Below are 11,544 nucleotides of genomic sequence, written 5' to 3' on the forward strand. Positions count from 1 at the left end.
GCTCAAGTGGTAGAGTGCTAGCCTTGAGAAAGCCCAAGGATAATGCCCAGGCCCTGAGTTCAAGCCGCAGGACTGGCAGAGAAAAAGAGAGAGAGAGAGAGAGAGAGAGAGAGAGAGAGAGAGAGAGAGAGAGAGAGAGAGAGAGAGAGAGAGAGAGAGAGAGAGAGAGAGAGTCAGTCAGAGTCACTGTATTGATAAAAAGCCTTACTGATTTTGCTGCATGAACTAAATAGTGTCAGGGAGTCTTCACTCCACAGACTCAGGCAAAGTGTATTTGGAGCTTCACCAGTGAGTCTTGTAGGTCAATGAGTTTAATTCACAGGAATGCCTGCTGATGGTGGTAGGCAATGCAGCACGTGTCTGCTCTCGGCATTTCAATTCTTGCAGCCAGTCACTGCTGGTTTGATACCACCTGGAGAACAACACTCCCCGCCGTGACAGCTTGTGGTCATTCCATTGTCCGTCTGTGGCCCCTGGAGTCTTAACAACTGAGGACCCTCCCCAGAGGGGACTTTCGAGAAAGCCCGTTTCATGGCGCTTGAAGAAATGGTGTCTTGCAAGGTCGTTTAGCTACGAATTCACCTGAAAAGGGTTGCTGTGATCCATTCAGCTCTTCTCCCATCTGATCAACGCCATGCTGAATGGTAGCACAGATGGGGCCCATTGGGGGGAGGGTGGAGGGAAGGGAATAGAGAGAGAGAGAAAGAAAGGGAAGCCCCTAGGAAGAGTAGAAAAGAACTGGGGACAGGGGAAGCCAGAGCCAAGCTCGGAGCCTCGCCCGGCCTTCCCGGGTCCTTCTCAGATGCCCTGCGTCCCTTCCCAGAGCGATGCCTTCGCCTCTGGCTCTCCGCCACGGCCTCCTGGGTGAGCCGCTCCCGCCGCTGGACTCGAGGCCCTGCAGTAGCCCGTCGGTGCTCCCCGGAAAGCTCCTCCCGGGCGGCCCGCGCCTGCCGCGCCGGCTGGCCCGCTGCTTCATTGACTGGGAGCAGGTGCACGTGCTGCACAAACTGGGCTCCGGAGGCTTTGGCTCGGTGTACAAGGCCACTTACTATGGCGTTCCGGTGGCCATAAAGCAAGTGAACAGATCCACCAAGGACCCCCGCGCGTCCCAGCGGAGCTTCTGGGCCGAGCTCAACGTGGCAAGGCTGCGCCATGACAACATCGTGCGCGTGGTGGCGGCCACCACCCGCACGCCCGCCGGCTCCAACAGCCTGGGTACCATCATCATGGAGTTTGGGGGCGAGGCCACCTTACACCAGCTCATCTACGGTGCGCCCGGCCACGGGGAGCCACCGAGCGTGCCAAAGTGTGTTCAGTATTCCCTAGACGTGGCGCAAGGCCTGCTTTTCCTCCACTCCCAGAGCATCGTGCATCTGGACCTGAAGCCCGCCAACATTTTAATCAGCGAGCAGGACGTGTGTAAAATTGGTGACTTCGGGTGTTCCCAGAAGCTGGAGGAGCTGCAGGGGTCCCGGACGCCGCCTCGGCCCCTGGGAGGCACCTACACCCACCGAGCGCCCGAGTTACTGGTCGGGGACCCCGTCTCCCCCAAGGCGGACATCTACTCTTTCGGCATCACGCTCTGGCAGATGGTGACGAGGGACGTGCCTTACTCCGGGGATCGACAGTACGTGCTCTACTCCGTGGTGGCCTCCCAGCTGCGGCCCTGTCTGGCCAAGGCCGTCTTCACCGACTCGCTCCTGGGGCCTCAACTCCAGAGCCTCATTCGCTGTTGCTGGGAGGCAGTGGCGCAGCTGAGGCCCTGCGCGGAACAGCTCCTGGTGACCTTGAACTTTTTAAAAGTCGAATGGGCCAACTCCGAACCTGCGGCAAGATAAGTGTTCCTCTTTGTTTCTGTGTTGTTGTTGTTGTTTTAAAGAAGTGGAATGGTAGAAGGAAACGTCTAGGTAGGACCGAGTTGTGGAAAATAAAGTCACTGAAAACTCCCGCAGGTCTGAAATGGTGTTGACTCGGACAAAGAGAGCCACGCGTGTCATCGTTTGTCTTGGTGTCAATAACCTTGTATGCCCTTAGGTACAGACCTATAGAAAGGAAGATGATGATGAAAGGAATTGTAAAGGAGGAGAGTGAGTTCTGGGACCAGCTCTGTGCTATCGGATGAGAGACTGTTGTGATGAGAATTCACTTCAGAGCAGGACGTTCCTGGCTGCAGGCCTAACTAGCTACTCAGGTGGTTGAGATTTGAGGATTGAGGTTCAAAGCTAGTCCTGGTCAGAATGTCTGTGAGACTCTTATCTTCACCAAACTACCCAACAAACAAACGAAAAAGAGTCTAGAAGTGGAGCTGTGGCTTAAGTGATTAAGAATGCTAGCCTTGGGGCTGGGAGTTTGGCCTAGTGGTAGAGTGCTTGCCTAGCATGCACGAAGACCCGGGTTCGATTCCTCAGTACCACATACATAGAAAAAAGTCAGAAATGGTGCTGATGCTCAAGTGGTAGAGCTCTGGCCTTGAGAAAGTCCAAGGACAGTGCTCAGGCCCTGAGCTCAAGCTCAGGACTGGCAAAAAAAAAATGCTAGCCTTGAGCCAAGGAAGCTCAGAGACAGCACTTTGGCCCTGAGTTCAAGCCTCAAGGACCAGCATCAAAGCAAAAACAAGAATAAACAAGAATTCCCTTCAGGTGGGCAAGGGTGCTATTCTCATCTGAAAAAGATTCTTCATTCAGATTTTTATTTTATACACATATAAAGGCTTAAGGTCATGTATATATATATATATATATATATATAATCAAATATGTACATGCTTCGATGCTCTACCACTTCAGATGCATCAGTCCTCCTTTGCTTTAGTTACTGTTGTTATTATTACTACTACTATGATTTTGGTGCCAGTACTAGGGCTTGAACTCACGGCCTTTTGTTCCTAACTTGTTTTTTTTGCTAATGACTACAACTTTACCACTTGAGCTGCAGCTCTACTTTTGGCTTTTTTCTTTCTTTCCTTTTTTTTTTTTTGGCTTTTTTTTTCTTTCCTTTTTTTTTTTTTTTGGCTAGTCTTGGGCAGTGAACTTAGGGCCTGAGCACTGTCCTTGGGCTTGCATAAGGCTAACACTCTTAACACTTGAGCCACAGCACTACTTCTGGCTTTTTTCTATGTATGTGATACTGAGGAATTGAACCGGGTCTTCGTGAATGTTAGACAAGTACTCTACCACTAGGCCAAACTCCCAGACAACTTTTGGCTTTTTGCTGGTTAATTGAAGATAAAAGTCTCACAGACTTTTCTGTGTGGGCTGGCTTTGAACTGTGATTCTCATATCTCAGCCTCTTGAATAGCTAGGATTACAGGCGTGAGTCATGGGCACCTGGCTTCCTCAGTAATATGAGCCACCAGACCCAGCTGCTTTATTTAAGTAGGGCCTGAGTATTTCCAATTGGCCTCTCTTGACAGTCTTTCTAGCTGTGATCAAAGGCATGAGCCACTGTACCTACATGGCCTCAAATTTGTTCTTGATTAAAAAAAAAAAAAAAGAAAACAAAAACTTACCAAATTATCTATCAGGGAGTACAGCTGTAGGTATGCCAAAATTTTCTATAAATTCTTACATATGTTTTGTCTGTACCACTTAAATTCAGGCTAAGGTTTTTACATCCAAACAAAATCATTAAAAATGTTTTCTTCTTCCTTCTTCCCCTAAGGGAATTAATTATTTCTTGATTCTGACATCACACATAAAATTTATAAGAAGTGAACTTATTTTTAAAGGAATGTTTTAAATGAAGCTCATATGTGTGCATTGTCTCAGGGTTCTATTATCTTTTGATAATTCCCTAGGCTTGGGCTTGGAATTTTTCTTTTCTTTTTTTAATCAAGGCTAGAGCTCTACCACTTGAGCCTCAGCACCATTTCTAGCTTTTTTTCTATGTATGTGATACCAAGGAATCGAACCCGGGTCTTTGTGCATGCTAGGCAAGCACTCTATCACTAGGCTAAACTCCCGACCTTTGGGCTTGGAATTTTTTTTTCTTGTGTTTCTCACTACTTTCCTCACTTAACTATTTTTGTTTTGTTTTGTTTTGGACAGTGAAGGGGCTTGAATTCTGGGCCTGGGTGCTGTCCCTGAGCTCTTCAGCTCAAGGCTAGTACTCTACCACTTGAGCCACAGTGCTATTTCGGGTTCTCTAGTGATTAATTGGAGATAAGAGTCTCACCGTCTTTTGTGCCTGGGTTGGCTGTGAACTCCAATCCTCAGATCTCAGCCTCCGGTATAGCTAGGATTACAGGCATGAGCCACCAGGGCCTGGCTCACTTATCTTTAATGGCTTTTCCTTTTCTGGAAGAATGTTGAGGCCAGAGTTGATGGAACAGCTCTGGATTAAAATGCTAGCTGGCCTGGATGATCTTGTATATGCTTCCTGTACAGCTGGGATGAGAGACCTGAACCACGTAGCCTAGTTTTTTTTTTTTTAATTGGTTGAGCACAGGGCTCATTCCTTGTGCTGCCATGGACTTAACCCTTGGCAGTCACTTTGTTTTGCCCAGCCTTCATCTGTGCCTGCAGAGTGGCAAGCACTTCATCCATAGCTCCGACTCAAGGCATTACAGAAGCCACAAGCGTGGGAAGTCCTTTAGTCTCTGCAGTGTAATCAGTGCCTGAGGGGAAGCTGGAGCTTGAAGAGCCTCTAGTGTTGACATAAAGGGAGCAGGCTGCCTGTCTACTTTGGTTGTATGGCCTCAGCCTCAGCCAGGACTACGGGAAAAGAGCATGTACCTCAACCCCTCCAGTGGTCTTCAGTACAGCCAAAGCTTTGTCAATAGTTCAGGCTTGATGCCTGGCCAGCGTGTCCATGCTGGTCTGCTGTGTCAACCGTGATCCCAGCTTTAGCTGCAGCTTTGTGCTCCTGTTGCCCTGGTACCTTCACATTGGGGAGTAATCTTACAGATGTAGTGAGGGCAACAAGTACTTCCGGATCAGCCATTGGCCTCACCCACATTGGGTGAGAGGCTCTCAGTGGTCAGGAAGAGTGTCAGTCAGAGGTTGCATCTGATCTTCCAATAGAGAAGGCTCAAGGGTGGGAACCTTCTGTTGTAGTTTCTGCTATCAGGGCTTCACAAGTCCTATAGTGGCTGGCTGTGTGTCAAGAGCTTCCTCCAGAAGAAAGCTGCCATCTCACGGGGACGCTGCAGAGGCTAGATGAGCAGTGGAGGAATGTGCAGGAAGAGAGGATCCAGAAATAGGGAGCAGGAAGGAAGGGAGGTCACCCCAGGGCCTGGTCAGCCATCCTTTCCCAGTCCCATGCTTGGAAATTGAACTTCCTGGGGTGAAGCTATTCCCTGGGGTGAAGCTATTCCCATAGTCTGCTGGCTTTACCTTCTGGATTGTAGGGTTGTCTATGTGTTTTCTTGTGCTCCAACTATTCCCTGCAGTGATTTTTGTATTCCACTGGAAGAAGGCTGTTATCAGACTTGTGGTTGATGGAGGCCAGCATTTCTCCTTCTGTATGAATTATCTGGTTCAACTTCAGTTTTCTGTGCAGTTCCAGGATGGGTTTAAAGCTACTGTTTTACCTTGCATTTCAACTACACTGTCAAAGAGCGCCAGTTTCTGGTCAAAGGCCCTTTCCTCTTTACTGCTCAGTGTCAGGATATTAGAATCTTGGTGCCACTATGTGGCCATACTAGGAAACTGCATCTTCCATAATCCTGAAATGTAGCAATATTCTCTCTCTCTCTCTCTCTCTCTCTCTCTCTCTCTCTCTCTCTCTCTCTCTCTCTCTTTTTGTGGGTCATGGGGCTTTGAACTCGGCCTGGGTTTTGTCCCTGAGCTCTTCAGCTTAAGGCTACCACCCTACCCTTGAGCCAAGCCCCACTTCCCATTTTCTAGAGGTTAATTGGAGATAAGGAGTTTCAGGTTCATTTGTTCCCCGGGCTGGCTTTGAACCTTGATCCTCAGATTTCAGCCTCCCGAAAAACTTGGGTTACAGGCATGAGCCACCCCACCTGACAACAATATCTTCTTTTTCTTCTTGGCTGTCCCAGGCTTGAACTCAGGGCTTGGGCATTGTCCCTGAGCTTCTTTTGCTCAAGACTAGCACTCTACCACTTGAACCACATTACCACATTGCCACTCCTAGCCATTTCTATTTATGTGTACTGAGAAATGAAACCCAGGGCTTCATGCATGCCAGGCAAATTCTCTACCACTAAGACACATTCCCAGCCACTGCTACTATTTTCTTGAGCCTAAAATATCAAGTTTTTAAGCTAAATCTTATTCTTCACTGAATTCCCGATTCACTTGTCTAGAGTGATGTCTGAAAATATACGTTTCTCTGGTGATGTATTGCTGCTGGTCAGGGATCACATTCTGAGAACCACAATTCAATAGTTTTTTGAGTTCTCAGCCCCACCATCAGTTAGACAAAAGGTGCAGGAGCGTAACTGAAGTGGCTCTGGCTGTTAGTTCTGTGGCCACTAGAGGGCATTCTCTCATATTGTCTATCCTTTTCGGAGCTCAGCTGAAAAAATTAAGAAAACCTAAGGAATAAGAAGAGAGGAAATTCTGATATCCCACAAGTTCAGGACAAGTTTTGTTGTTCACTTTGACACAACCTCTGCCTTCCATTTATTTCTTTTGTCTGTTGATGACCTTGAGCTTTACTCCAGAAAGAGATACACAGAAAATAGGGATGAGGCATACTGGATATAGAGAAAAAAAAAAATAGAATAGACAAAATGAGATGGTGCCAGAAACTAGGTGAGCATTTCAAAATGATACTGTCAGGAGTTGCACATTTCCTGAAGATGAGTAACAAGTTCATTAGTCGTCAAAGAGGAAAAAGGGATTCATTTTGTTGACCTTCTACATCTATGTAGTCACACAAGACCAATGAAAACATTGCATAATACAAATGTTTGTAGAACTTTAAATATAAAACCCCAAGTTGGAAACAATCCAAATTTTCATTAATAGGTGGATGGGTACATTGTGGTATACCTTCTTCCAGTGACACTGGGGTTTTGAACTTAATGCCTCAGGTGGTTTGGCACATACTCTACATTTCTTTCTGCTGCTTTTGGTGTATCTGTACAATGGGGATATCTCTTAAGAATTAAAAAGAGCATGAATGAATCTCCATTATGTTGAATAAAAGAAGTCAGGTTACCTCACATCATATGTTGAATAAAAGAAGTCAGGTTACCTCACATCATATATTTTATTATTTATTTAAAGTTCTAGAAAGGGCAAACTCAGTGATGGTAAGCAGATTGAGAGGTGTCTTGGAATGAGGAATGCAGGGAGGGGGGAAGGGAGCTTTTACAGCAGGACACGAGAAACTTTGGGGCAGAAATGTTTTCATAATTATGCTGATTGTGTCATGGTGCACACAAGTTTACATATATATATATTTCTTCTACATATATGCTTCTATAAAATGGAGAGGAAAAGCTATTGCTTATATGATAGGAAAAATACAGCTATTTCTACCATAGAGATGTTGGTTTTATATATATATATTTTTTTTTTTCTTTAGACATTCTTTTAGTCCTCTGTAATGGAGAATAATGGAAGAGTGCCAAATTACCTTGCTAGTGAGTATAAGTCTATGAAGAATGAGTAAATGGCAGTAATGAAAAGTTAGAAAACAATGTATTTTAAATGTCCAACTCTGTGTTGGTTTGCTTTAGTCTGGGGATAATTCCCCCCTGATTATCTTTTCTTTTCAATGTATCCCAGACTGGCTTCAAACTCACAATTCTCTGCCTCAGTCTCTTGAATGCTGGGATTCTGGGTATCTGACAGTATGCTTGGCTTCAAGATTTTCAGTGGTTAGAGGGAAATGTTTTGACTCTTTTAGACAGTGCTTTCTACATGCTGGTCCTCTTTACTGAGGAACAGAGGGACAGAGCAATAGTGTTGATTTAAACTCGCTGATAAAATGAATGTGGGGAAGGCCATGCTGCCCCTGTGGGAAGTTAATGAGTAACCATCTAAAATTAATTAACTTGTGTGCTGGTTCTCTCTCTCTCTCTCTCTCTCTCTCTCTCTCTCTCTCTCTCTCTCTCTCTCTCTCTCCTCTCTCTCTCTCCTCTCTCTCTCTCCTCTCTCTCTCTTCTCTCTCTCTTCTCTCTCTCTCTCTTCTCTCTCTCTCTTCCCTCTCTCTTCTCTCTCTCTCCCTCTTTAGCCACAGCTCCACTTCAGCTTTTTTGGAGCATAATTAGAGATAAAAGTCTCATAGATATTTCTGCTGATCTTGGCTTTTGAACAGTGATCCTCAGATCTGTCTCCTGCACAGCTAAGATTACAGGTGTGAACCACCAGCACCGAGCAGGAATAACCTTTATATCCCTTCACTTTAATATTTTGAGCCCAGAATATTTCCTGATTTTGCTTCATTCTGAGTTTCCTGGAAATAAGTATGTTCTCTCTAACAAAGCAGTCAGGGATATTTGGGAAAAGACAAAAAAATTGTACTTGGTTTTTACTTGTTTTTCCCTGTGGTGGCAAGACATACAATAGGCACACAGAAAATATTGAATAAATGTTGGTAAAATGAAATAAAGCATTGAGCTTAATAAAGAGCATGTGGATCACATTTTAATCAATTAATATGCATTTTTAATATCTCCTCTTGTGACTTTTTTTCATGAATCCCTTTAGCTTATCTCATGTATTTGTTTAGCCCTTGAACTTTACTGCTATTTTATTTGCTCTTTGAGATCCTGGATGTTCTGGCTTACCTCTGCTTGGTGGCAATTTCCTGCAGCTTTGTTTTAAATGAGGTATCTTTGTCTAACTTCCTTTTGGGTTTCTTGGTTCCCAATACCCATGGGTATTCTGTGAACACTCTTCTCTGCTCCCAGCCAAGATCACCGCATGTACTAGACATGATCTTGGGTGCTGATCTGATTCATTAATGAAAATATCCATGAGATATCATTTTGCCCAGACAGTTATAAATCATCACAAAGTACAAAAAATGGACTCTCTACATAGATATCCCAACTTTTTGGATAAAGAGATTAAGGCTCAGAGATGACAACAGCTGGTGATCATACAATTAGTTTGGAAGAATGAATTTGAACTTGTCTAGCTGATACCAAAGTTTGTTTGTTTGTTATTTTGCCAGTCCTGGGCTTGAGCTCAGAGTCTGAGTGAGCACTTTTCTTGGGCTTTCTCAAGGCTCTACCACTTGAGCCACAACACCACTTCCAGTTTTTTCTATGTGTGTGGTACTGAGGAATGGAACCTAGTTCTTCGTGCATGCTAGGCAAGCACTGTACCACTAGGCCAAACTCCAGCCCCCCCCTCTCTAATTGTATTTTATTGTCAGGGTAACATACAGAGGGGTTACAATCACATTTGTCAGGTAGTGGATAAATTACTTCTTGAACATTGATACCCCTTCTCATGTTTTTCTCCCACTTTCTCTTCCCCCACCCCTCCCAATTATCTTGTTTTTCCCCTTCCCTTCCCTATTTTAAATGAACAAATAAAAGAATATGCAATATACCAAAGTCAGATACAATAACAACATGAAATAAAACCATAAGGGAGAAAAAAAGAGAAAAGAAATAACTTCACATAATACATTAAGAAGAACAATCACCAAAGTCTATTCTTGTAACCAATGTCATACTGATTTTCATAAGAACCTACCTTCATCAAAACATTTCTGATTTTTTTTTGGTGGGTCATGGGGCTTGAAATCTTGGCCTGTAGGAGTGAGATTCTTTAAAAAAAATGCTCTGGAAAATGAGAAGACCCTTTGTCGATGGCTTATTTTTATCGTACAGCTTCAGAAACATCGTCGGCTGAGAGTCCTTGGTTCATTCTACCTTGGGTCCTCTTTCAGTGTTTTCTAGGGTGGGATTTGAACAGTATTTTTAAAAACTTTATTTGTAGAAAAAGCTTGTGCTAAAGGCATTGGATGACGTGCGTATTTTTTCCTCTTTCTACATACGGAATCCCTCGTGAGGAGAGTAGGTGTGGTGTCTCATCAAGTCTCTGAGGACCAAAGTCTCCAAGCCTATTTGACTTTCCAACAGGGAGCACTTTTCACATAACTAATTAATCTGTTATTTTGGGGTCTGTTCCCTCTGTCACAAGAATTTTAGTTGACGTCTCAAGAACATTGTAGCTATTGGTTTCTTTATCTCTTTCATATCTCTGATCAACGATAGTTTTTCTTTCTCATGAGTTTTTTTCTATCACTGTACACATTCTGGTATATCTACACAATGTAACAATTCATTTTACCTCATTGGTATACTTAGTAATCAATTTATTTTGCTTTTTGCTGGTCCTATGGTTTGAACTCTGTGTTTGGGCACTGTCTCTGAGCTCACTTGAGACACACCTCTACAAATTCTGGCATTTTTAAAAAGTACAAGTCCTGGGGCTTGAACTCAGGGCCTGAGCATTATCCTTGGGCTTTCTCAAGGCTGGAGGTCTATCCCTTGAGCCACAGCACCACATCTGGCTTTTTCTGTGTATGTGGTACAGAGGAATTGAACCCAGGGCTTCATGTATGCTAGGTGAGAACTCTACCACTAGGCTATGCTCCTAGCCTATGTATAGTATTCTTGTCAACTATATTTAACTAGATATAACCTGAGTATAAGGCATTGCCAAGTTGATGGTATATTATAAAGTGAACTAACTTATACAGATTCTTCAAAAATAGCAATCTCAAAGATAAAAGGAAGGTAGATAAGGATAAATTTTACACATCAATGGATATGTTAAGGATAAATTTTGCACATCAATGGATATGTTAAAATTGAAAAACTTTATACAACTATTGGAAGATAATAAAAATGAAATGAATAATGCATGTAGTCTCAAAATAAGTAAACTTAAAAAAATAAGTAAACATTATAATTCAGAATCTGAGGAAACTACTTCAGAGAAGCAAAAAGTGTTCATTTTTCTATTAATAAAATCACAGACACTCATTTCTGCCTCTGATGTATTCAGAAATCACCCTTAGGCTCAGACACTTCGGATACCAGTTGGAGGATTTGTGGAGCAGTTGGGAACTTGCCTGGTCCACAAGGCATAAAGCTCTCTGAGGTAGGCAGTGGCTCTGAGTATACAAAGAAGGGAAGTTGCTGTAGTGAAAGTAGCCACAAGGCTTCTGTTTGACACTCAAGCTAGTGTACAGTGATCTGAGCATTGCTAGGGATCAGGCCCAGTGCCTTACCACATGGAAAAAATGCTGAGCTACTTGACTATTCCTATTCAAGTGATGAGCAACAACATTTCAATTCAGCCGCTACCAGTCCTGTCCCAATATTGAGAATATTTTAAGTGAAAATTTCTAGTAACATAAATACCTCAGAAACAAGAAATATGGGATGGAGTGTGTGTGTGTATGTGTATGTGTGTCTCTGAAGGCAATCTGACTCTTCTGGAACTCAACAACCCTATAGTAAAAACCCAGTAATGATAATGAAGTAGATAAAGCCATCCAAACAATTAAAAAATTTTTCAAGCTATGCTTAAGAAAGGGTACATTAAGCCAGGCACAGTGGCTCACACCTCTAATCCTAGTTACTCAGGAGTCAGAGATCATTGT

The 11,544-nt window shown here is 43.7% G+C and overlaps 1 protein-coding gene across 1 annotated transcript; it reads left to right on the top strand.

Annotated features, from left to right (window-relative positions):
* Positions 1 to 827: 827 nt before the first annotated feature.
* On the top strand, positions 828 to 1,838 carry Mos (MOS proto-oncogene, serine/threonine kinase). Its single transcript, XM_090355241.1, has one exon. The coding sequence runs from the start codon at positions 828 to 830 to the stop codon at positions 1,836 to 1,838; it is 1,011 nt and encodes a 336-aa protein (XP_090211367.1).
* Positions 1,839 to 11,544: the final 9,706 nt, after the last annotated feature.

The sequence above is a fragment of the Megascapheus bottae genome, chromosome 22 (genome assembly GCF_031878675.1).
Source record: "Megascapheus bottae isolate mThoBot1 chromosome 22, mThoBot2.hap1, whole genome shotgun sequence".
In the NCBI taxonomy this organism is placed as follows: Eukaryota; Metazoa; Chordata; class Mammalia; order Rodentia; family Geomyidae; genus Megascapheus; species Megascapheus bottae.